Source organism: Eleutherodactylus coqui, chromosome 8 (assembly GCF_035609145.1).
Source record: "Eleutherodactylus coqui strain aEleCoq1 chromosome 8, aEleCoq1.hap1, whole genome shotgun sequence".
NCBI lineage: Eukaryota > Metazoa > Chordata > Amphibia > Anura > Eleutherodactylidae > Eleutherodactylus > Eleutherodactylus coqui.
The window spans coordinates 205,490,538-205,518,050 of NC_089844.1; the positions used below are offsets into that span (position 1 = coordinate 205,490,538).

Sequence of the window (27,513 nt, forward strand, 5' to 3'; positions counted from 1 at the left end):
CAGTCCTCTCTGTCCCCCATCTCTCTCCTCTCCTGCCCCAACCTGGCTGCCGCTCACTACAACACCGCTCTCAAACAAGCCCTGGATGAAGCGGCGCCCCCCAGAACCCGAGCCATCCGATGAAGAACTTGGCAACCCTGGCTCACGCCTCAAACGCGCTTCATTCGGTGGTGCTCTAGAAGTGCTGAACGGCTGTGGAGGAAATCACAAACGTCCGCAGACGTCCTCCACTACAAATTCATGCTCAGAACCTACAACCTCGCCCTCCATCATGCCAAACAAGTCTACTTCACCTCTTGTCTCCTCATTATCGCACAACCCTAAACGGCTCTTTGATACTTTTCACTCCCTTCTCAGCCCTAAACTGCAGCCCCCGGTGACGGATCTCAGTGCTGAAGAGCTGGCTGCTTACTTCAAAAAGAAAATTGATGACATCCGTCAGGAAATAGCTTCCCAATCCCAGACTAGCCCTGACCCTAGTCTTGTCAGCACTGCATCTAGCTCCTGCTCACTGTCTGTACTCAGACCAGCGACAGAGGAAGAAACCTCCATATTGCTCTTCTCTGCTTGCCCCACCACCAGCACTAGCGACCCCCTCCCCTCACACCTCCTCCAATCCCTCTCCCCGGTGATTATCTCCCATCTCACCACTATATTCAGCCTCTCTCTGACCTCTTGCATCTTTCCCTCTTCGTTCAAACATCATATCCCCATTGCTAAAGAAGCCGACTCTGGACGTGACTCATGCTGCCAACTACCGACCCATCTCAAACCTCCACTTCATCTCCAAACTACTAGAACGCCTGGTTTACTCCTGCCTTGTAGGCTACCTATAAGAGCACTCTCTCCTAGACCCCCTACAGTCTGGCTTCCGACCTCAACACTCGACAGAAACTGCCCTTACAAGGGTATCCAATGACCTACTGACAGCCAAATTGAGGGGCAATTACTCACTACTGATCCTCCTCGACCTTTCCGTAGCATTTGCCACCATTGACCACAAACTCCTCCTTAGTATGCTTTGTTTCATTGGCCTAAAGGACACTGCTCTCTCCTGGTTCTATTCCTAACCTATCTGACTGCTCTTTCAGCGTCTCCTTTGCTGGCTCTACCTCTCATTCTCTTCCCCTTGCTGTTGGAGTCCCCCCAGGGCTCGGTTCTTGGCCCTTTCCTTTTCTCTATCTACACGGCCCCTATTGGACAAACCATCAGGAGTTTTGGCCTCCAATACCACCTCTACGCTGATGACACCCAGCTATACACCTCTGCCCGTGACATCTCTGCACCTTTCCTCCAAAACATCACCGACTGTCTGTCCGCTGTCTCTAACACCATGTCCTCTCTCTACCTAAAACTAAACCTCTCTAAAACTGACCTGCTGGTGTTTCCGCCCTCCACTAACCGACCTCCTCCTGACATCTCCATCTCAGTGTGTGGCACCATAACTCCCAGCATGCCCGCTGCCTTGGGGTCATATTCGACTCTGATCTATCTTTTACCCCCTACATCCAATCTCTGGCCCGAACATGTCAGCTGCACCTCAAGAACATCGCAAGAATCCGCTCTTTTCTCACTCTGGATACGCTAAAACGACTTACTGTCGCCCTCATCCACTCACGACTCGATTATTGCAACTCGTTGCTGATCGGCCCCCCGCACCAGACTCTACCCCCTCCAATCCATCCTGAATGCGGCAGCCAGGCTCATCTTCCTGTCCAGCCGCTACTCGGACGCCTCTGCCCTGTGCCAGTCACTGCCAGGCTGCCCGTTAAATACAGAATTCAATTTAAACTCACCACCCTCATCCACAAAGCCCTCCACAGTGCAGCGCCCCCCTATATTGTATCCCTCATCTCAATCCATCACCCAGCCCGGGCTCTCCGCTCTGCTAACAAAACCAGACTGAGCGCCCCTTTAATTCGAACTTCTCATTCCCGCCTCCAAGACTTCTCCAGAGCAGCACCGGTCCTCTGGAACGCACTACCAAAGGCTACCCGGGCAATCCAGGACTCGCAGAACTTCAGGCGTGCTCTAAAAACGCACCTCTTCAGGGAGGCATACCGAATTCCCTAAACCAAACCCCTCTGTACTCCGCCTGATAACATGCTCCCTGACCTACTGACTGCAATCCCTGCTAGCCATCATAAACCGCTCCTGCAGTCATACCGATTCTGCCGTCACACGGCTAAATGTCTGACCATTGTCTATGTGTATAGCATCCCTCACTCTCCACCTCACCATACCGTGCACATCTCCACCTCTCCATACCATGCACATCTCCACCCCCCATACCGTGCACATCTCCACCTCTCCATACCGTGCACATCTCCACCCCCCATACCGTGCACATCTCCACCTCGCCATACCGTGCACATCTCCAGCCCGCCATACCGTGCACATCTCCACCCCGCCATACCGTGCACATCTCCACCCCGCCATACCGTGCACATCTCCACCCCGCCATACCGTGCACATCTCCACCCCCCCATACCGCGCACATATCCACCCCGCCATACCGTGCACATCTCCACCCCCCCATACAGTGCTCATCTCCAGCCCCCCATACTGTGCACATCTCCAGCCCCTTTACCTTCTGTATCACCCCATTACTTGTAGTATATAAGCTCGTTGGAGCAGGACCCTCACCCCTATTGTTTCCATCAACTGATTACTATGTAACCGCGGTTCTGTAATGTTTGTACTTTTGTCTTTCTGTATCCCCCTGTCTATGTAAGCGCTGCGGAATATGTTGGCGCTATACAAATAAAGATTATTATTAAGATTATTATTATTATGTGAATGGACGAGAAAACACTAATTAAGTACGACACTTGATTGTGGAAATTCGGTCATTCATGTGATTTTACGTCGCGGCCGAGAGAACGCAAAAACGTATAGGAGTCGTGGGAAACAGTCCTTAGACTAGCGGGCGATTCCCACAGGATGATAAATGCACAACATTCAAACAGATGAAATTGTCAGGTCTGAATGCAAAACATCCTGTACAATTTGTTTGTCGCTCGCATAAAAACCATCACAGGGTTGCTGACTCTGGAGCGCTGACTCCGGAGCGCTGACTCCTAGGCGCTGACTCCTAGGCGCTGACTCTGGAGCGCTGACTCTGGAGCGCTGACTCTGGAGCGCTGACTCTGGAGCGCTGACTCTGGAGCGCTGACTCTGGAGCGCTGACTCTGGAGCGCTGACTCCTAGGCGCTGACTCTGGAGCGCTGACTCTGGAGCGCTGACTCTGGAGCGCTGACTCCTAGGCGCTGACTCTGGAGCGCTGACTCTGGAGCGCTGACTCCGGAGCGCTGACTCCGGAGCGCTGACTCCGGAGCGCTGACTCCGGAGCGCTGACTCCGGAGCGATGACTCCTGAGCGATGACTCCTAGGCGCTGACTCCTAGGCACTGACTCTGGAGTGCTGACTCCGGAGCGCTGACTCCTAGGCGCTGACTCCGGAGCGCTGACTCTGGAGCGCTGACTCCTGAGCGATGACTCCTAGGCGCTGACTCCTAGGCACTGACTCCTAGGCACTGACTCTGGAGCGCTGACTCCGGAGCGATGACTCCTGAGCGATGACTCCTGAGCGCTGACTCTGGAGCGCTGACTCCGGAGCGCTGACTCCGGAGCGCTGACTCCGGAGCGCTGACTCCGGAGCGATGACTCCTGAGCGATGACTCCTGAGCGATGACTCCTGAGCGATGACTCCTAGGCACTGACTCTGGAGCGCTGACTCTGGAGCGCTGACTCCGGAGCGATGACTCCTGAGCGATGACTCCTGAGTGATGACTCCTGAGTGATGACTCCTGAGCGATGACTCCTGAGCGATGACTCCTAGGCGCTGACTCCTAGGCACTGACTCTGGAGCGCTGACTCCGGAGCGATGACTCCGGAGCGATGACTCCTAGGCGCTGACTCCTAGGCACTGACTCTGGAGTGCTGACTCCTGAGCGCTGACTCCTAGGCGCTGACTCCGGAGCGCTGACTCCGGAGCGCTGACTCTGGAGCGCTGACTCTGGAGCGCTGACTCTGGAGCGCTGACTCCGGATCTCGCTCTGCGCTTCACATTCTGGAGAGAAGCCAGTGGCGATCCGCGCGAGCGCTTACAGCCTTGGCGGTGGCGTCACCCGCTGGTGCAGTCGTTTACCCAACGATCGACCCCTGTAAGCCAGCGTTACTTGTTTCTCCCTGCGCTGACCAGTATTACTGAGGTCCGTTTACACCCTTGATGTCGCCGTTCGCAGTATAAGTCGATGAGAACGACGGAACGAGTCAGCCATGACCTTTACACCTGCCTAAGGCCCCTATCACCTGGGCTACAAAGCATCTCGTGTGAAAGACCCCGTTGGGCGCCATCCGCTTCACATGCGTGCGTTCTGTAGCCCGTGTGACACAGGCCTTACATCCCCCGTTGGTCGTCCGGCCGCCGGCTGCGCTCACACCCAACGATTATTGGTCATTTTTGCTTGTTTGGATGTTTTGAACAAGAATCGTTTCGGGTAGAAGGACATTAACCGTTTGTGTGATGCCAGTTTTGTTAGACAGTGTTTGCTTTATATCCCTGAGGAGAACAGATAGCGTCTCTGACCCCCGTCCCAGGCTGCTCACTAGCAAGGCCAGACTCCTACAGCACACTGATGAGGGGCATTTAATTCCCGGTCATTGTTACAAGGCTTGTATAAAGAGTCTGACTTTGGCTTGAAGGAATGCTGCCTTTCAATAGGTGGCGCTGTGGAGGTATGATTCCATCTCCCTTATTTGCCTATAGTTGTGACTTAGATAACAATCAGCCCCCATTGTATCAGTAGCCAGAACTCCACACAATTCTGAAGGGTTCATTTACTTTTTCTTGGAAGTTTAGTTAAAATAAATTCTAGTTAAACAGATCATTCTCTTACATTCTGATTATGTGTTTAGGACACGGCACATTCTTCAGTGTAACATCCAGATTTTGTGATACTTAAAGGGCTATATATATATATATATATATATATATATATATATATATATATATACACACATACTCGGGTTATCTTGGTTAGATAGTCAGGCTATCCGAAAATCTCATTCTGAGCATCTGAGAATTACTTGGCTTTATGTTCTCTCAAGAAGTCACTTTTTCAGTCAGTATAATTGTATAATTCCCGTGTGATGGACCCTACCACACAAGCTCTTTAGGGGAAGGTGGGGGGGGGGGAGGGGAGGAGATCACAGCTCATCCTCCTGACTATATACATAATAGTATACGGAGTAGTGATAATCACACTGTCCTCCCTGCAGGCGGATATGGCACTGCCTCTAGCTGGTCATGTGCTTCTGTGCTGATACATATTGGGAAAGCTAGCATAGCATGGAGGAGATAAAGTAAGGGGAAATCTAATAATGAAGATGGTACATGAGCAGCATCAGACAGGAGGCTGCACTGCATGGAAGTGGCTGCAATATACAAAGCAGCTATCCAGAGTGTGACAGACAATCAGGATGGGGGCAGGGGGCTGGAGTGGCCCCTTAAGAACATGAAAATATTGCGATGCTTACATATTTTTTTTCTTTTTTGTAAAAAAAATGTTTTACCTGATCCAAAGCGACTCCGTCCTTCAGTATTCTTCTGAGCTTACATTCCAGATTGACAATCCTGGCCTCTTTCCTGACCATCTCGATCCTTAGTTCGTCATTCCTCTCTTCTAGCTCTCGGATCTGCTTCCTGTACTTGTCCTTATCTATGAGGCATTGGGAACACTGTGTCTGGGCATCATCACGGGCGCGGTATGCCTACCATGAGGGTACAAAAACACATGATACTGACAGTGCTTCTGGGAATCACCTTCCTGGCAGGGACCCCAGCAGGGCACCCCAGCAGCACAACCCAGCAGCAGACCCCAGCAGGGCACCCCAGCAGCACAACCCAGCAGCGGACCCCAGCAGGGCACCCCAGCAGCACAACCCAGCAGCAGACCCCAGCAGGGCACCCCAGCAGCACAACCCACCAGCGCACCCCATCAGGGGACCCCAGCAGGGCACCCCAGCAGCGCACCCCATCAGTGCACCCCAGCAGGGCACCCCAGCAGCACAACCCACCAGCGCACCCCATCAGGGGACCCCAGCAGGGCACCCCAGCAGCACAACCCAGCAGCGCACCCCATCAGGGGACCCCAGCAGGGCACCCCAGCAGCGCACCCCATCAGGGGACGTCAGCAGCACAACCCAGCAGCGGACCCTAGCAGGGCACCCCAGCAGCACAACCCAGCAGCGGACCCCAGCAGGGCACCCCAGCAGCACAAACCAGCAGCGGACCCCAGCAGGGCATCCCAGCAGCACACCCCAGCAGCGCACGCCAGCAGCGCACGCCAGCAGCGGACCCCAGTAGTGGACCCCAGCAGCGCACCCTAGCAGCAGGCCCCAGCAGTGCACCCCAGCAGGGCACCCCAGCAGCGCACCCCAGCAGCACACCCCAGCAGCATGCCCCAGCAGCGCACCCCAGCAGAAGACCCCAGCAGGGCACCCCAGCAGCACAACCCAGCAGCGGACCCCAGCAGGGCACCCCAGCAGCACAACCCAGCAGCGGACCCCAGCAGGGCATCCCAGCAGCACACACCAGCAGCGGACCCCAGCAGCGGACCCCAGTAGTGGACCCCAGCAGCGCACCCTAGCAGCAGGCCCCAGCAGTGCACCCCAGCAGGGCACCCCAGCAGCGCACCCCAGCAGCACACCCCAGCAGCATGCCCCAGCAGCGCACCCCAGCAGAAGACCCCAGCAGGGCACCCCAGCAGCACCCAGCAGCAGGCCCCAGCAGTGGACCCCAGCAGCGCACCCTAGCAGCAGGCCCCAGCAGTGCACCCCAGCAGCACACCCCAGCACCATGCCCCAGCAGGGGACCCCAGCAGCGCACCCTAGCAGCAGGCCCCAGCAGTGCACCCCAGCAGCACACCCCAGCACCATGCCCCAGCAGAAGACCCCAGAAGCGCACCCCAGCAGCAGGCCCCAGCAGTGGACCCCAGCAGCGCACCCTAGCAGCAGGCCCCAGCAGTGCACCCCAGCAGCATGCCCCAGCAGCGCACCCCAGCAGAAGACCCCAGCAGGGCACCCCAGCAGCACCCAGCAGCAGGCCCCAGCAGTGGACCCCAGCAGCGCACCCTAGCAGCAGGCCCCAGCAGTGCACCCCAGCAGCGCACCCCAGCAGCACACCCCAGGAGCATGCCCCAGCAGCGCACCCCAGCAGCATGCCCCAGCAGCGCACCCCAGCAGAAGACCCCAGCAGTGGACCCCAGCAGCGCACCCTAGCAGCAGGCCCCAGCAGTGCACCCCAGCAGCGCACCCCAGCAGCATGCCCCAGCAGCGCGCCCCAGCAGAAGACCCCAGCAGGGCACCCCAGCAGCACCCAGCAGCAGGCCCCAGCAGTGGACCCCAGCAGCGCACCCTAGCAGCAGGCCCCAGCAGTGCACCCCAGCAGCACACCCCAGCAGCGCACCCCAGCAGCACACCCCAGGAGCATGCCCCAGCAGCGCACCCCAGCAGAAGACCCCAGCAGGGCACCCCAGCAGCACAACCCAGCAGCGGACCCCAGCAGGGCACCCCAGCAGCACAACCCAGCAGCGCACCCCATCAGGGGACCCCAGCAGCGCACCCCATCAGGGGACGCCAGCAGCGGACCCCAGCAGTGCACCGCAGCAGCGCACACCAGCAGCGGACTCCAGCAGCGGACCCCAGTAGTGGACCACAGCAGCGCACCCCAGCAGCAGGCCCCAGCAGTGGACCCCAGCAGCGCACCCTAGCAGCAGGCCCCAGCAGTGGACCCCAGCAGCGCACCCTAGCAGCAGGCCCCAGCAGTGCACCCCAGCAGCACACCCCAGCAGCATGCCCCAGCAGCGCACCCCAGCAGAAGACCCCAGCAGGGCACCCCAGCAGCACAACCCAGCAGCGGACCCCAGCAGGGCACCCCAGCAGCGGACTCCAGCAGCAGACCCCAGTAGTGGACCACAGCAGCGCACCCCAGCAGCAGGCCCCAGCAGTGGACCCCAGCAGCGCACCCTAGCAGCAGGCCCCAGCAGTGCACCCCAGCAGCACACCCCAGCACCATGCCCCAGCAGTGGACCCCAGCAGCGCACCCTAGCAGCAGGCCCCAGCAGTGCACCCCAGCAGCGCACCCCAGCAGCATGCCCCAGCAGCGCACCCCAGCAGAAGACCCCAGCAGTGGACCCCAGCAGCGCACCCTAGCAGCAGGCCCCAGCAGTGCACCCCAGCAGCGCACCCCAGCAGAAGACCCCAGCAGCGCACGCCAGCAGCGCACGCCAGCAGTGCACCCCAGCAGAAGACCCCAGCAGCGCACACCAGCAGCGGACCCTAGCAGCAGGCCCCAGCAGCGGACCCCGGCAGCTCACCCCAGCAGTGGACCTGAGCAGCGGACCCCAGCAGTGGACCCCAGCAGCGGACCCCAGCAGTACACTCCAGCAGCGGACCCCAGTAGCGCACCCCATCAGCGGACCCTACTGGCCACCCACTGATGAGGACCGGTCATTAAATCCTTGACAACCCCTGTAACGATCTCACTGTCATTGCACAACAGTAGCATTCATCTAATGAAGTTTCCCAGCTCCAGACATGTCAGTCGGTGACTACGGATATTAACCCCTTAATGACGTGCCTCGCCGTCGCTATCTGAGCCCTTGACTTTTGTGGGACGACTTGTAATTTCCATTGCTGCTATTTAACGTACTGAAATACTTTTAACCATGTCTAAGTGGAGTGACGGAGGAATGCGCTATCCTGACATATTGGGGTGGTGCTTCCACCACAGATGGCGCTATTTACGGGCGGTACGGCTCGGAAAACATCCACGTGTTTCTTTATTTTTTGCTGTAAAACCTAAAATGTGTTTGTGAAATCCGTCTCCGGCCGCCATGACGGTCTTATGTTTCCGTCGATCAGTTGTGCGCGGCTCGCTTTTGCGGGACATCCTGTCGTTTCCATCGGTGCCATTTTAGAGTTCTTATAACATTTTGATCGCTTTTTATTACATTTTTTCTTGCTGACGGGGTGGACAATACAAACCGTAATTCCTGTGTTCTGTATGTTTTCTGCTAGCGTTCGCCGTGTGGTAAATAATGCGCTACTTTGATAGATCAGACTTTTACGGACGCGTCGATGCCAAATACGTTTTTTTTTTCTTTTCATTTTTTTCATTATAAATATGGCAAAGGGGATTTTTTGAAAAGTTTTATTGCTTTTTATTTCAGTTTTTTCCTCCCTGGGGGGGGGCTTGAACTTGTTACATCGCTCATAGGGGATCAGGCAATATCATACATCATCAGGGCATTTACACGCCGCTGCCATAGCCTGCGAGCCGGATCCAGATGTGAGGTGCGCCCCAATCAAACCCCCCAATGATACAGCAGTGGATGTGCGGAGAGGGCTGTAAGCGCAGGCCGATCGCAGGAAGCACCTTGCAAATCACAGAGGGAGGAGGAACGCCATTACCCCCCTCAACACACCTGAAAGCTCCAGCGGGCGTCTACTGCGGACAATCACGTCACTTTGTGTGAGGACAGAAAATGTGGAACTGCAATGTTGGCTGAATGCTTTCGTTCCACTGCAACTGACTGTGAGGATCTGTCACAGGGTTCTGTCGTGGGGGGCTGTCACAGGGGGTCTGTGGCGGGGGTCTGTGGCGGGGGTCTGTCGCAGGGGGTCTGTGGCGGGGGTCTGTGGCGGGGGTCTGTCACGGGGTTCTGTCGCGAGGTTCTGTCGCGGGGTTCTGTCACGGGGTTCTGTCACGGGGTTCTGTCACGGGGGGCTGTCACGGGGGGCTGTCACGGGGGGCTGTCACAGGGATCTGTCACAGGGGGTCTGTCGCGGGGGTCTGTCGCGGGGGTCTGTCGCAGGGTTCTGTCGTGGGGTTCTGTCGTGGGGTTCTGTCGCGGGGTTCTGTCGCGGGGTTCTGTCGCGGGGGGCTGTCACAGGGGGTCTGTAGCAGGGGTCTGTGGCAGGAAGTGTGTCGCGGGGTTCTGTCGCGGGGGGCTGTCACAGGGGGTCTGTGGCGGGGGTCTGTGGCAGGAGGTCTGTCGCGGGGTTCTGTCGCGGGGTTCTGTCGTGGGGTTCTGTCGCGGGGTTCTGTCGCGGGGTTCTGTCGCGGGGGTCTGTCACGGGGGGCTGTCACAGGGATCTGTCACAGGGGGTCTGTCACGGGGGGCTGTCGCAAGGGGCTGTCTGCTAGACGACTGAGCTGCAAGAGATTTGCACAGTTTACAGCTTAAGCTGATAGTGGAATTCTATAAAAACGGCTAGGCACCTGTTACGACAACTGCTCTACCGTCATGGACATAGGTGACAAGCACAACACCAGGGCTCCCCCAGGACAAGAGCACTGCTCTATGGAGCTCTTGGGACACGATAGTTGCACTCTAATAGTTGTACATTTAGCCACTTTAGCCTTCAACACCACATTGTGTCAGGTCACCGTGCAAGATGGCCGCCTCTACTGTATGGACAGCATTCATGGTACGCCTGAAATGACTACTTTTTGGGCAACAGAATGAGTGACTTCTTTACCTGATCTCGTTCCTTTTCCACTTCTTCTAACTGTACCATAACAGTGTTCATGCGGTGTTTGTACATCTCACAGTCCTTTGCCAGAGTGGAACACTTTAACTCCAAGTCCTCTTTCTCCTCCAAGTACTACCGGATAAAGAAGGGGGGGAGAATTAAAGACTCCAGTGATACATTCTTGCAGCAGTCGCTGTATTAGAACTATATGTAAAGATTATTTATTATGCAGAATGTTTTATAGGGATTCTGTCATCAGGTTCAGGCTGCCCGAATCATGGATAGTATGAACCCCGGACAGGGAAGCCTGCGGCCGTCGTGGGTGTTTTATTCTGCAACTCTGCGGCATATCAGAAAAAATACACCTTGAAGTCGGACTCAGACCTTATCTTCGAGTCACTGGGTGGGCCACACCAGCCTCTTCCTGCTCACTGTATGAGGACTGACAGCTCCTCTCCCTGCTTATGTATAGGCAGTGAGCTGTAAGTCTTCATGTAGCAGGTGGGAGAGGCCAGCGCAGCCCACCCAGTGCCTCAGAGCACAGCTTTGTGTTAAAGCGGTCTGCTGGGATCTGTTCTACATGTTTTCCTAGCAGCACAGCTCCACAGGTGAGGTTGATTGAGCTGACTGGGTATGGATTTCCCCAGCCAGCCAATCTCCCAGGCCTGCTGCTCATATATACCAGCTCCTCTGCTGTGGCTGCTGGGTCTTCATCAGTTTGCTTAGTATTATCACCGTTATGTTCCTGCATGTCTGTGCAGCTTTCAGTATCTTTAGTATGAACAGTGCCATGTTCCTGCATGTTTGTGAATGTGACCGGGCATGAGGTGTGAGCAGGCATGTTCAGTGATGTGTGTTTCCTTCAGACACCCAGCATATCTAGATCACATGTTTTAATACTGTTCTGTTATGGAGCCAGTATCTGTATCTGTTTATGTTCTCTGCCTTATGCTTTAGCCTGTGTATGTTTGTCTATTTCTGTCCAGTCTATGTATCGTTCCTGTTTCTGTGGTAGTCAGTGTTGTTCTGTCCTTTGCGTACACTGTCCCTGTTTCCTGCCAGGGATAGTCAGCCTCAAGGTTCCGGCATGGGGCCGTTCTTATCAGGATGCCTACCCTTTTTATAGGCAGGGGTCTTCCCATCTTCCTGCTTAGCTAAGGACAAGTTACCCATCTGAGTTTTCTCTTCCTTCGTACCTCTGACCATTGGGGTCAGCTGCCAGCCATACCACGTCTGGTCTAAAAGTCAGGCTGGTTGGTGAGCACAGTGGGTCCACACCCATAGCCCTAACACCTTGAGTCAAACTTCAACCTAGTTTGCTGAGGATTTGATACATCACTTTTCTAGGCCTGGATTTTTATGGAATGGTGGATAGGTTGGGGGTGGGACCTGTCATATCATCCCACTCCAGGGCTGGTTTCCTGGGTAAGACTAAATAAAAGCTGTTCAGTTAATACAGACTTATGGCAGTTTGACACAAGTGTATTACAGGCACATTTATGCATCCATAATATGGACAAGTGTCCCAGCTCAACCTCGTGTCTATTAACCTGAACTGTCACAATCATAGATCACTAAAAATCATTGCACGTCTTATCTTTTCGTGTACCTCAAGACACATCGCCCATTGTTTTCAATGGAACATTAAAACACATTGCACTTTTCCTATTTAGGACCTAAAGAATGCTCCTGCCAAATTTCATGTTTGTACGACAGCGGGAAGTTAGAAAATTAGATTAGGTACATTACACAGGGATGCCAATGCACTTAGCATTGCATAATCAAGTTGTGACTACTTTACTTTTCCTATTTAGGGCCTAAAGAATGCTCCTGCCAAATTTCATGTCTTTACGACACCTGGAAGTTAGAGTATCAGTGGCGAGTCAGTCGGTGAGACAGTCAGTGAGGGCTTTCACACATTATATATATATATATATATATATATATATATATATATATATATATATATATATATATATATATATATATATATATATATATATATATATATATATATATATATATAGACTAGCAGATATGATCGGCTTCGTCTGAGTTAATTTGATACCGCTGTTTACGTGTTGTTTGCACGGGAAATTGAATGAAGTCAAGGTTACTTTAGAGGAACTGAGGAATAAAATATGTGGACACATAGAGGAGCGTTAGATTCTCCTCAGGCTGCATGTACCTAAAGAATGGTCGCACCCAATTCCATGCTTGTACAACACCAGGAAGTAACATTACATGGGGGGGCACTTACTTTTGCAATTAGCATTGAATAATTTAGTTATAACCCCTTTTCTTTTCCTATTTAGGACCTTACTTATCCTAATTAGGACCTAAAGAGTACTCGTGCCAAATTTCCTGCTTGTATGACAATGAGAAGTTACATTACATAGGGGGGCACTAATGTTTGCAATTAACATTGAATAATCAAGTTGTGGCCCATGTACTTTTCCTATTTAGAACCTAAAGAATGGCTGTGCCAAATTTCACGCTTGTAGGACACTGGAAAGTTGCATTACATAGGGGTGCCAATACTTTTGCACTAGCATTAAATAATCAAGTTGTGACCCCTTCACTTTTCCTATTTAGGGCCTAAAGAATGTTTCTGCCAAATTTCATGTTTGTACGACACCGGGAAGTTAGAGAATTAGATTAGGTGCATTACACAGGGATGGACCCAAAGAATGGTTGTGACGAATTTCACGTTTGTTAGACATCGGGAAGTTACATCACTTAGGGGTGCACTTACTTTTGCAATTAGCATTGAATAATCAAGTTGTGACACATGTAGTTCACTATTTAGGACCTAAAGTATGGTGTTGCCAAATTTCATGTTTGTACGACACCAGGAAGTTAGAGAATTAGTGGCCAGTCAGTCAGTCAGTCAGTGAGGGCTTTCACACATAATATGTATAAAATAAATCAAGCAAGTACCCCGAGGAGTCCCTGTCAGGTGATGAGGTTGGCATTATTGATATGTCCATGTTCTTATTATTGTTCTGTAAATAAAGTTTGGTCCGGTGTGGCCAGTAGAGCAAAGTGTGATTGTTCTCAGCAAGAGAGACCGAGTAATCTTGTAGATATGATACGTTTTACTGACTAATAGAGATGAGCGAGCATACTCACTAAGGCTAACTACTCGAGCGAGTAGTGCCTTATTCGAGTATCTGCCCGCTCGTCTCTAAAGATTCGGCTGCCGGTGGGGGGCGGAGAGCGGCGGGGGAGAGCGGGGAGGAACGGGGGGTAGATCTCTCTCTCCCTCTCTCCCCCCGCTCCCCCCTGCTCACCGCCGCAACTCACCGCTCTCCCCCGCCGGCAGCCGAATCTTTACAGACGAGCGGGCAGATACTCGAATAAGGGACTACTCGCTCATATCTACTGACTAACAAAAATACATGATGTTATAGCGAGCTTTCCAACCTCTTCAGGCATAATGAAATAGATCCAAAGAGGCATGCACACATATACGCACATACATATGGCACAGCACAGACATGGATGGGATGAATTTGCACTTAAAAGAATACTACAACTGGATGAGTAGAGAAATAAATAAATACTTAATCAGTCCACTGATAAAGATGTGAATGTTTTATGGTCTCTGAATTAGTGTTAGGGGGTCACCAGGCCAGAGTGTTATCCGTGCTATAGATTTCTCATACTTCCCATTCATGCATGAATTTAACCCTTTGTTGAAAGTGTCAAAAGTTGTTATAAATTCGTACTCCCAAATTCTTCTATGGCTTTTTGAGCTGAAATCGCCTTTAAGTATAATAACTTTCATATGTTGTATCCGTGACTAGAACAATGCTCGGCCACAGGCAATTCTGTCTTTCTCTCTGTGGTGATGCGATCTCATCCTCGCTTTCAGTATATATATATACATACCCCCCCCCCCCCCCTCTTCCCAACAGGACATTTACTGCACATGATCAGGTACACAACATCAGACGTGGAACATGTGAATGTCCCGGGATCTTATAGTCCTGCTGTGTGTTGGGGATCTGTATCCTGTCCGCGGTCCGTACATGCTGTAAGACTTGCTCACTCGCTTGTTCACAGTACATAGTCAGGTCTATATGGACCCCTAGCCTGTGAAGTGTCATTGCCAAACACGCCTGGAGACCCTCAGTTGATGACTGGCTCTGTTCCCATCAGTTTTCTGTTGCTTTTGGACATCAACAGTAGCGCAGTCTGCAGTGCTATTCTTGCCTTAGAAGAAACCATTCACTGGATTCATGCTGCCCAAACCAGTGCCGCCCGCTGCCCTTTGTATGTATCATCCCATGCTGCAGTGTGTCAGAAGAAACAGTCTTAACTTTGACTCTGAACAGGGCTCTTATTGGAATAGGTGGGCACACCGGCTTCTCCCCGCCTGCAGCATGCTGACCGTTTCCTCCCCATACCTAAGCAGTCTACATGCTATGGGTGGGGAGAGCCTGCTGCAGCCCACCTCCTTCACTTGGAGATCAAACTTTAAAGTGTGTTTCTTATGAAATACCACAGCGTAGGGGCAGCAGACACTCGGGTCCCAGGTACACCCTGCCCATAGTTCTTGCTGATTGGTTCCATTTAAAATAGCCTAGCACTCAATCCCGAAAGAGTCCACCCATCCTGTGAAGTATCGGCCTTTGTTCACACACCACAGTATTTTTGAAGTATTTTTAAAATCAAAATCAAAAGTGGTCTTCCTTGTTCAAAAACGGCATTGTATGAACACAGCCATATGACAGCCTGATCACAAGGGCGTACGTACCAGATAGTCAGATCGTGTGACAGCTATGGGGCCCTTGGAGAGAGCAGTGATTGCACCGGGTAGTGAGGACATATATAGGGCCTTCCACCGAAGAGAAACTGCATTGTTACCAAACAAGGAGGTGCAGAATCGGCCCAAAGAGCATGGGATGGGAGACCAACCCCGGGCCCTCCTGTCTTATTTTAGTTGTTGTTGTGAAGGCTATGGGCCTAAACATATCCATATATATTTCATCCTGTCTCCTATGAACATCTCTGATATACGCTTATACATTCATGTGTTGTTTGCACAGCAAGATTGGATTGTTACAGGAATATACATAGAGCATAGCACTCAGCAAAAGTATATAGAACGGACATTGTTCCTTATCTTCTGTTACACTGTTCAAAGGTCAGTGTGCAGTAAAGACAAGGCCTTAATGATTAACTGCTATCTATGGAAAAGCACATGACTGGCTGAAATGTACACACAGTGACAATAGACCACTCCGCCTTAAAATACTATAAAACAGAAGTAGACAGTCCTGATCTCTGCATCCATTGCTTCCTCACGATTGTCCACCATAACTCCCTCTGATTTAGAGCCTCACAGCATATTGACGGAACAATTGAATTCCCCTAACATTGTAATGGGGCCGCATCACCTCTAGGTCCGCCACGGCTGATCAAAAGTAAAAGGTCTTCAGAAAGTATTGTTAGACACAAGTAGAGAATGCAGCTCTAATGAACAGGACAGGAAGTCGTTAGGGTATTGTTTACCTTGTCCCTCAAGTCTTCAGCTTGGCGTATTTCTTCCTGAAGATTAAATATTCTGTTCACCAGTTCGTGGCGATCCTCCAAAGCCTCCTTCCGGTCGTGTTCCAGAATATCAACTATGGCTTTGTCTGAATCAGGTAGACTACGACCTCCATCCTATACAGAGTCATGAAGAGAAGGAACAATTATTGTTGGAGGACATCTGCAGCTCCTCAGACTGTAGACACGTAGCCGGCGCTCTTCTGCTTTATGTCCCACTCACAGACGTCGTGGTCAGGCCCTCAAACAGCAGGACATGCCTATAACAAATGGGTTTTTTTTGCAAAAGCATGGCATGAGAACGGAGCAGATGAGCACCACACGGATTTGCAGATCTTCCTTTTGTACAACAATTTTCAGTTTAGGCAAGGAACTTAACATCAAATGTTGCTGCACGCCTCTTTTGTCCTATCTTCAGAGTTATCTGAATTGCTTTCCTCTATTGTTTACCCAACGTAACAAAGAAATACATGGATTTTAAAGTTGACTTCAATAGGAAATGTCAAACTAAAAACAATTAAAGGAGCAGTAAGTTTTCAGCCAACTTCTGCTCATCTACTGGCTTGTGTCTCATCATTTCTGTAATATACTTACATTAAAAATGTTGTTGCTTTACCCCTGTAAATCACATCTGAAGTGGCTTCCACTAGGGGCTCCCTTCCAGCTTCTCTGCAATCCACTCTCGGTCTCCTGCTGCCACTTGGAAGTCACCATGAGAGACAGCAGGATGTTCTTAACATATGGCTGAGCTGTCATTGTCTCTCGTACCACTACTAGGGGGGGGGGGGGGGGGGGGGGGACACCGACTGTCGTATGGAATGCCCCCCAGACCATCACACCAGCAGTGGGGATAGGATTGAGGCAACGAATGCAAGAAGTCTGATCAGTAAAATGGGTGAGCTTGAAGCGAGACTGTCTGAAGAAAATTACGATATAGTAGGAATAACGGAAACATGGCTTGATGATAAGTCCGATTGGGCAGCAAATTTACAAGGTTACAATCTCTTCAGAAGAGACAGTGGTGAACAGAAAGGGGGAGGGGTATGTCTGTATGTTAAATTGTACTTAATGCGGAGGCTATGGGAATATATAGGGGCAGGAGGTGAACACGTGGAATCTCTGTGGGTAGAAATACAGGGAGAAAAAAATAACAAAATCCTGATAGGGGTTTTCTATAGCCCACCAAAAGCATCAGAAGAAACTGAAAACATATTTATAAGGCAAATAAAAAAGTTGTCAAACCGCAGCGAAGTAATTATCATGGGGGACTTTAATTATCCGGATATAATATGGGAGAACGAAACCTGCAAATCTCACAGGGGTGATAAGTTCTTGAGAACAATTACAGATAACTACCTTACCCAACTTGTGCAGGAACCAACAAGAGGGAGGGCCACTCTGGACTTCTTATTAATTAACAAACCGGACAGAATCATGGGGGTACAGGTCGATGGGCACTTGGGGAACAGTGACCACAATATAATCAACTTCCAGCTGTCATTTAATAGGAAGCCTTATCAGGGAGCGACAAAGAAACTAAACTTTAGTAAAGCAAAATTTGATCAGTTTAGAACTACTATCGGTAACATTAATTGGGACAACATCCTCAAAAATATCAGTACAGAGGACAAATGGGAGGAGTTCAAAAGGATCCTAATCGCCTCATGTGAGCAGTTCATTCCCTTTAACAATAAAAGAACCACAAGTAGAAGGAAACCAATGTGGCTTGACAAGACTGTAAGGGGGGCAATAAACGAAAAAAAGAGCGTTCAAACTACTAAAGCAAGAAGGCAGCGAAGAAGCGCTAAAATCATACAGGGGAAAAACAAATTATGTAAGGAAAAGATCAAAACTGCTAAGGAGGAAGCAGAAAGACTGATCGCCAAAGAGAGCAAAAACAACCCAAAACTATTTTTCATTTATATAAACGATAAAGGAATTTGCAGGGAGAGCGCTGGCCCTTTAACAAACAATGCAGGAGAAATCATAGAAGACGATGGGGGAAGGCAAATCTATAAAATAGTTGTTTCTCAAGTATATTCACTAGGAAAAAAGAAATGTCACATGAGATGCAGGGGAATAGAACAAACCCCCCACAAAATATCACCTGCCTAACACAGGAGGAAGTGCAAATCTGATCAAAAAAGATTAGAATCGACAAATCGCCGGGCCCAGACTGAATACACCCAAGGGTCCTAAGTAGAGATGAGCGAGCATGGTCGTCTGAGCGTGGTGCTCGTTCGAGCAGTAGCATACTCAAAAGTACTCGTTACTCGAGCGATCCCCACGCGGTGCTCGAGAACATTTCACTCTCTCCTCCCCACATGTTTAGCGGCTTTTTTTAGCCAATTAACATGCTGGGAAGGCTTTGGCGCCTCCTGCAGTGACGTTCCAACCCTGTGCAGGTCTATAGCAGTGACTGGCTGGCCGGATCAGGTGACCTACGAGTATAAAAACTCAGGTCACCTGAGGCTCGCCTCACACACAGGCTGCATTAGCGGAGGGACAGAGCTGCTGTGAATGAGGGAGAGTGATAGTGTAGGTTAGAAGAAGCGTTTAGACAGGGATCCATCTGCAAAGACCCCAACAGTCCTTTCTAGCACTACAACTCCACTTTTGTGCATCAGCAGTTTGGCTGGCTGGGAGCAGTAGTGCGCACAAAGTATGCTCAAGCATCTCGGCTGTATACTGCATACTGTTACCGGCTTTATGCAGTATACTGCTAGTGGTGTACAGAGACTAGATAGGAAGTAACAAAACTCCCATTTTTCTTTTTTTTTGGCTTAAAGTGTACGCAATATCCCCCTGTGTGCATCCTGTCAATCCACACTATTTAACAAGACTTAATGAAGTTTACAGTGTCTTTTATGGGGCTTAAAGCAAAATTATACAACATGATGGAGACTAGAGATAAGGGTCGTGGACGTGGGCATCCAAATGAGGGTGTGAGCAGAAGCCGAGGTCCTGGGCGGGGTGAAACAGTGCCTGCTGCTGAGGGAGAAGTAGAATCTACGCTCCCTAGCTTCCTCTCACAATTAGCAGGCCCACGTGGTAGACCATTATTAAAAGCACAACAGTGCGATCAGGTGGGGATGTGGATAGAGAATAACATGTTCAGTAATTTATCCACCACCCAGTCTTCCACGCAGTCCACTCACGCTAGCCAAGGGATTGGACCTGTGAATCCTCATGCTGATCCTCCTTCCTCCCAGCCTGGTCACTCCAGGAAAATGAGAGATTCAGAACAGGCATACACCCAGGAACTGTTCTCAGGTCCCTACCCTGAGTGGCAAACAATGGTTCATGAGCCACCTGAGGAGTTTGTCATGACCAATGCCCAAAATTTGGACCTTTCACAGTCTCAGGGTGATGAGGGTGGGGACTTCCAAGTAGTGTCTCAAGAGATATTTGTGGATGATGATGATGATGATGATGATGAAACGCAGTTGTCTGACAGTGAGGTTGTTGTTAGGGCAGTATGTCTGAGGGAGGAGCAGACTGAGGATTAACAGGAAGAGCTGGTGGATGATGAGGTGACTGACCTGACCTGGGTTGGTAAGCCTACTGAAGACAGGGCTTCAGAGGGGAAGGCAAGTGCAGCACCAGAACAGGTTGGAAGAGGCAGTGGGGTGGGCAGAGGGAGAAGCAGGGCCATAGCGAAGAATCCCCCAACTGTTCCCCACAGCACCTCCTTGCGGCAAGCCTCTGTGCAGAGGGATAGGTGTTCGAAGGTCTGGAGGTTTTTCAATGAGAGCGCGGATGACCGACGACCAGTGGTGTGCAACCTGTGCCACACCAAGATCAGCAGGAGAGCCACCACAACCAGCCTGACCACCACTAGCATGCACAGCCATATGATGGCTAAGCACCCAATGAGGTGGAACGAAGGCCATTCACTTCCTGCGGGTCACACCACTGCCTCTTCCCGTGTCACATGCTGGCACTGAGATGCCATTCCCCTCCCAGGACGCAGGCACAAGTGTCTCCCGGCCTGCACCCACCCCTTCACCTGCACGGTCCTCCACTCCATCCAGCAATGTGCCCCAGCACAACGTTCAACTGTAATAATACAAACATTAAAGCGCAATCGCAAATATGCAGCCACCCACCCGCATGCACAATCGCTAAACGTCCATATCTACAAACTGCTGTGCCTGGAGATGCTGCCATATAGGCTGGTAGAAACTGAAGCTTTCCGCAACCTCATGGCAGCGGCGGTCCCGCGCTACTGGGTCCCCAGTCGCCACTCTTTTTCCTGCTGTTCCGTCCCCGCCCTACACCAGTACGTCTCACACAACATAAACCGTGCCCTCACCAAAGTGGTTACTGGGAAGGTCCACTTAACCACGGACACGTGGACAAATGCTGGCAGGCAGGGGCACCACATCTCCCTGACGGCACATTGGGTTAATCTGGTGGAGGTGGGACCGAGTCTGACCCTGGGTCCGCTCACGTGCTACCCACGCTGAGGATTGTGGGTCCTACCTCGGTGATGGTTTCTCCAGGTTATTATGCCACCTCCTCCAACCCCCCCCCCCCCCCCCCCCATCCCCCTACAGGCTCTGTAAAAACTATTTTTTTCGGAAGGCTGCCTCCAGGCTGTCAAAACTATTTTTTCTGAGGGCCGTCCCGAGGTTCTCGCCCCCAATTTTGAAGAGGTTCACCATTAGAGTCCACAAATGTATCCCTGCGCAGTGTCCAGCTATCTGACACTGAGACAGAATGAATTGTCCTGGCTTGGCCACTCTAATTTCTTCATAGTACATGCTGTCTTTCCCTGGGGCACTGGTTAACAAGCCCCTCGAGAAGAGGCAGGGGCTGGGACAGCTAGTAGCTTGCCTATCGGTAGACCGCCACCTGGATCCAATTAAGCAAGTACGAGCTCTATGTTAAAAAATATTTCAGGGGTTCACCTATACTCTTGGTAAGCTAATCTTTCAGGGGTTCGCCTATACTCTGGGTAAACTAATCTTTCAGGGGTTCGCCTATACTCTGGGTAAGCTAATCTTTCAGGGGTTCGCCTATACTCTGGGTAAACTAATCTTTCAGGGGTTCGCCTATACTCTGGGTAAACTAATCTTTCAGGGGTTCGCCTATACTCTTGGTAAACTAATCTTTCAGGGGTTCGCCTATACTCTGGGTAAACTAATCTTTTAGGGGTTCGCCTATACTCTGGGTAAACTAATCTTTCAGGGGTTCGCCTATACTCTGGGTAAACTAATCTTTCAGGGGTTTGCCTATACTCTTGCTAAGCTAATCTTTCAGGGGTTCGCCTATACTCCTGGTAAACTAATCTTTCAGGCGTTCGCCTATACTCTTGGTAAGCTAATCTTTCAGGGGTTCGCCTATACTCTGGGTAAACTAATCTTTCAGGGGTTCGCCTATACTCTGGGTAACTAATCTTTCAGGGGTTCGCCTATACTCTGGTTAACTAATCTTTCAGGGGTTCGCCTATACTCTGGTTAACTAATCTTTCAGGGGTTCGCCTACACTCTGGGTAAACTAATCTTTCAGGGGTTCGCCTATACTCTGGGTAAACTAATCTTTCAGGGGTTCGCCTATACTCTGGGTAAACTCATCTTTCAGGGGTTCGCCTACACTGTGGGTAAACTAATCTTTCAGGGGTTCGCCTACACTCTGGGTAAGCTAATCTTTCAGGGGTTCGCCTACACTCTGGGTAAACTAATCTTTCAGGGGTTCGCCTATACTCTGGGTAAACTAATCTTTCAGGGGTTCGTCTATACTCTTGGTAAGCTTATCTTTCAGGGGTTCGCCTATACTCTGGGTAAACTAATCTTTCAGGGGTTCGCCTATACTCTGGGTAACTAATCTTTCAGGGGTTCGCCTATACTCTGGGTAACTAATCTTTCAGGGGTTCGCCTATACTCTTGGTAAACTAATCTTTCAGGGGTTCGCCTATACTCTGGGTAAACTAATCTTTCAGGGGTTCGCCTATACTCTGGGTAACTAATCTTTCAGGGGTTCGCCTATACTCTGGGTAACTAATCTTTCAGGGGTTCGCCTATACTCTTGGTAAACTAATCTTTCAGGGGTTCGCCTATACTCTTGGTAAACTAATCTTTCAGGGGTTCGCCTATACTCTGGGTAAACTAATCTTTCAGGGGTTCGCCTATACTCTGGGTAACTAATCTTTCAGGGGTTCGCCTATACTCTGGGTAACTAATCTGTCAGGGGTTCGCCTATACTCTGGGTAAACTAATCTTTTAGGGGTTCGCCTATACTCTGGGTAAACTAATCTTTCAGGGGTTCACCTGTACTCTTGGTAAGCTAATCTTTCAGGGGTTCGCCTATACTCTTGGTAAACTAATCTTTCAGGGGTTCGCCTATACTCTTGGTAAACAAATCTTTAGGGGTTCACCTATACTCTGGGTAACTAATCTTTCAGGGGTTCACCTATACTCTGGGTAAACTAATCTTTCAGGGGTTCGCCTATACTCTGGGTAAACTAATCTTTCAGGGGTTCGCCTATGCTCTGGGTAAACTAATCTTTTAGGGGTTCGCCTATACTCTGGGTAAACTAATCTTTCAGGGGTTCGCCTATACTCTGGGTAAACTAATCTTTCAGGGGTTCGCCTATACTCTGGGTAAACTAATCTTTTAGGGGTTCGCCTATACTCTGGGTAAACTAATCTTTCAGGGGTTCGCCTATACTCTGGGTAAACTAATCTTTCAGGGGTTCGCCTATGCTCTGGGTAAACTAATCTTTTAGGGGTTCGCCTATACTCTGGGTAAACTAATCTTTCAGGGGTTCGCCTATACTCTGGGTAAACTAATCTTTCAGGGGTTCGCCTATACTCTGGGTAAACTAATCTTTCAGGGGTTCGCCTATACTCTTGGTAAACTAATCTTTCAGGGGTTCGCCTATACTCTGGGTAAACTAATGTTTCAGGGGTTCGCCTATACTCTGGGTAAACTAATCTTTCAGGGGTTCGCCTATACTCTGGTAAGCTAATCTTTCAGGGGTTCGCCTATACTCTTGGTAAACTAATCTTTCCGGGGTTCGCCTATACTCTGGGTAAACTAATCTTTCAGGGGTTCGCCTATACGCTGGGTAAACTAATCCTTCAGGGGTTCGCCTATACTCTGGGTAAGCTAATCTTTCAGGGGTTCGCCTATACTCTGGGTAAACTAATCTTTCCGGGGTTCGCCTATACTCTGGGTAAGCTAATCTTTCAGGGTTCGCCTATACTCTGGGTAAACTAATCTTTTAGGGGTTCGCCTATACTCTGGGTAAACTAATCTTTCAGGGGTTCGCCTATACTCTGGGTAAACTAATCTTTCCGGGGTTCGCCTATACTCTGGGTAAACTAATCTTTCAGGGGTTCGCCTACACTCTGGGTAAACTAATCTTTTAGGGGTTCGCCTATACTCTGGGTAAACTAATCTTTCAGGGGTTCGCCTATACTCTGGGTAAACTAATCTTTTAGGGGTTCGCCTATACTCTGGGTAAACTAATCTTTTAGGGGTTCGCCTATACTCTGGGTAAGCTAATCTTTCAGGGGTTCGCCTATACTCTGGGTAAACTAATCTTTTAGGGGTTCGCCTATACTCTGGGTAAGCTAATCTTTCAGGGGTTCGCCTATACTCTGGGTAAACTAATCTTTCAGGGGTTCGCCTATACTCTGGGTAAGCTAATCTTTCAGGGGTTCGCCTATACTCTGGGTAACCTAATCTTTCAGGGGTTCGCCTATACTCTTAGTAAACTAATCTTTCAGGGGTTCGCCTATACTCTGGGTAAGCTAATCTTTCAGGGGTTCGCCTATACTCTGGGTAAACTAATCTGTCAGGGGTTCGCCTATACTCTTAGTAAACTAATCTTTCAGGGGTTCGCCTATACTCTGGGTAAGCTAATCTTTCAGGGGTTCGCCTATACTCTGGGTAAACTAATCTTTCAGGGGTTCACCTATACTCTGGGTAAACTAATCTTTCAGGGGTTCGCCTATACTCTGGGTAAGCTAATCTTTCAGGGGTTCGCCTATACTCTGGGTAAACTAATCTTTCAGGGGTTCGCCTATACTCTTAGTAAACTAATCTTTCAGGGGTTCGCCTATACTCTGGGTAAACTAATCTTTCAGGGGTTCGCCTATACTCTGGGTAAACTAATCTTTCAGGGGTTCGCCTATACTCTTAGTAAACTAATCTTTCAGGGGTTCGCCTATACTCTGGGTAAGCTAATCTTTCAGGGGTTCGCCTATACTCTGGGTAAGCTAATCTTTCAGGGGTTCGCCTACACTCTGGGTAACATCTTTCAGGGGTTCGCCTATACTCTGGGTAAACTAATCTTTCAGGGGTTCACCTATACTCTGGGTAAACTAATCTTTCAGGGGTTCGCCTATACTCTGGGTAAGCTAATCTTTCAGGGGTTCGCCTATACTCTGGGTAAACTAATCTTTCAGGGGTTCGCCTATACTCTGGGTACACATTTACCCTGCACTCGCGTATAAAAAATCTTTCTGGTTCTCACCTGCAATGTTGGTAAAAAAAATTCTTCTTTTTAAAATGGGTTGTTTTTTTTGTCTGCGATTTGTCAGCTATGAAGCACAATTTTAAAAGGGCCACACGGCGTACGGAAACTTATCCCCGCGCGGTGTCCATCTTTGGCCACTAATTTCTTCATAGTACATGCTGTCTTTCCCTGGGGCACTGGTTAACAAGACCCTCGAGGAGAGGCAGGGGCTGGGGCAGGCAGCAGCTTGCCTTCTGGTGGACTGCCACCTCAATCCCATTAAGCAAGTACGAGCTGTCACTGAAAAAGTTTTTCAGGGGTTCACCTGCACTCTTGGTAAAAAAAAAATCTGTTGCTTTAGAAGGGGTTGTTGAATTGTGGAGATGTGTGGAAGTGCTGGCAACTGAGTCCCCTTTAGGCCCACGTTTGCGGCCCCTGACGGACGTTTTTGTGACGGAAGTGGCACAGGATTGGAATTATGATCATACGTTAATTTATCATCAATTCTCATCAGCATTATGGGCTATCGCCCCGCCCCTTTTAAAGAGGGTCGCTGCCTGGCCGTGCCAACCCTCTGCAGTTTGTGCCCCCGATTCCTCCTCATGGCAGACGCACTTATAAATCAACATGCGGGTGGTGTGGCTATGAGGCCAGCGTGTGGCATGAGGGCAGCTGAGGGCTGCGCAGAGAAAATTTTCAGTACGCTGTGGACTACTAAGTAGGCGAAGGGGTGCGCCTTACCCTGTCTGGGATGAGGACAGCTGGACGCTGCGCTGGGAAAAATTTCAGTACGTTGTGGACGCAGGCTCGTGCCTGTGTCCTGGGGGGGAATTGGACAGCAATGCCAGCATGTAACACAGGAGAGAAGACGCAGGCGGTGATTGTCCTTCGTTGCACCTAGTGTGGTGCTTAGCTAAGATGTGCCAGCGCGTGTGCCTTGCTGATTATGGTCTGGCCCAACTAAATTGTTAGGGGGTGACTGCCAGGCTCTTGCCCACAATTTGGCTTACTAGTGCAACCTGGGAGCCTCAGGTGCAGCCCTGCATGCTGCCCCTGCCGTTCCCTATCCAATTCTGTGGCGTTTCTACCATTTTCTGATGTTTTCAGGTGAATCACACACCCTTCCCTATGCAGAGCACGGGTCACCTTGAAAAATGCTCAATTCTACCATTGACTTCAATAGGGTTCATTACTCGAAACGAGCTCTCGAGCATTACGAAAAGCTCGACTCGAGTAACGAGCACCCGGGCATTTTGGTGCTCGCTCATCTCTAGCCCTAAGGGAACTAAGTGACGTGATAGATAGACTGCTATTTATTATATTTATGGACATTACAGAGACCGGGGTTGTACCACAAGATTAGTGCATTGCCAATGTGGTTCCAATATGCAATAAGGGGTCCAGAAGAGAGCCTGGTAACTACAGGCCGGTAAGTCTCACTGCAATAATTGGAAAAATACTCGAGGGGTTTCTGAGAGACGCCATCGAAGAATACCTCAAGGAGAACAACGGAATAACTCCTCCCCAGCACGGGTTCATGAGGGGGCGATCGTGTCAGACCAATCTTATCAGTTTCTACCATGAAGTAAGCGCTAGGCTGGACCAGGGAGAGTCTATTGATCTCGTATATCTGGACTTCTCTAAAGCCTTTGACACCGTGCCACATAATAGGCTGATATATAAAATGAGACAGCTTGGATTGGGCGAAAACGTGTGTAAGTGGGTAAAGAACTGGCCCAGAGATAGAAAGCAGAGGGTGGTAATAAATGGTTTGTACTCTGATCGGGCCCCCGTTGCTAGTGGGGGCCACGGGGCTCAGTATTAGGCCCCATCCTGTTCAATATATTTATCAATGACCTGATAGAGGGGCTGCACAGCAAAATATCAATATTTGCAGATAACACAAAATTATACAATATAATCAATGCAACGGAGGGCAATGTGCGGCTACAAACGGACCGAGATAAGCAGGGGTTTGGTGGGGGGGGGGGGGGGGTGAATGAAGTCCAATGTTGATAAATGTAAGGTTATGCACATGGGCAGGAGAAATGGATGTCACCAATATTCATTAAATGGGGTACCACTAGGGAAAAGTGATATGGAAAAAGACCTGGGGGTACTAGTGGATTGTAGGCTAAACTGGAGTAACCAATGCCAGGCAGCTGCTGCAAAGGCAAATAAAGTCTTGGGGTGCATTAAAAGAGGTATAGGGGTGAAGGACTAGAACATTATCCTTCCATTATATAAGGCACTAGTCAGGCCTCACATGGAATACTGTGTACAGTTCTGGTCACCGGGGCTCAGGAAGGATGTTACAGTGCTGGAGGGGTACAAAGAAGGGCAACTAAACTAATAAATGGAATGGAAGTACTGGAATACCAAAACTGGAATTATTCACCCCGGAAAAAAGACGGCTAAGGGGCGACTAAATAACTCTGTATAAATACACGAGGGGACAATACAAGGATCTCTCCCAGGATCTGTTTATACCCAGGACTGTGACGGTAACGAGAGGGCATCCGCTACGTCTAGAAGAAAGCAGGTTTCATCACCAACATAGAAGGGGGTTCTTCACATTCAGGTAAGAACTTTCAAACGCTGATCCAGGGATTATTCTGACTGCCATTCTGGAGACAGGAAGGATTTTTTTCCCCCCTGATGGGCTAAATTGGCTTCTGCCTCATTGGGTTTTTTTTTTGCCTTCCTCTGGATCAACAAGGGCGGTGGAAACAGGCTGAACTAGATGGACATTGTCTTCATTCAGCCTAACACACTATCTTACTATGTTACCTCTAAGACTCCACACGCTAAAATGGTCGTCATCAGTGCGTGAACTGGATTCATCGCTGAAGACAACACGGTTCCCGTTTCATCGTTCACAACACCACTGCAATCAGAGGTGATGATGGGTGTCAAAAGCAGTACACGTAATGGCGGCTGTTAGACCAA

General features: G+C 50.1%; 1 protein-coding gene across 1 annotated transcript in view; it reads right to left on the bottom strand.

Annotated features, from left to right (window-relative positions):
* The window catches only part of CARD11 (caspase recruitment domain family member 11), a 309,307-nt gene that overhangs the window by 83,458 nt on the left and 198,336 nt on the right, over positions 1-27,513 (bottom strand). The window contains exons 6-8 of the mRNA XM_066577246.1: positions 16,062-16,214; positions 10,548-10,673; positions 5,577-5,774 (exon numbers count right to left, since the gene is read on the bottom strand). Coding sequence (XP_066433343.1) covers positions 5,577-5,774; positions 10,548-10,673; positions 16,062-16,214 — 477 coding nt within the window. The remainder of the gene's footprint in view (positions 1-5,576; positions 5,775-10,547; positions 10,674-16,061; positions 16,215-27,513) is intronic.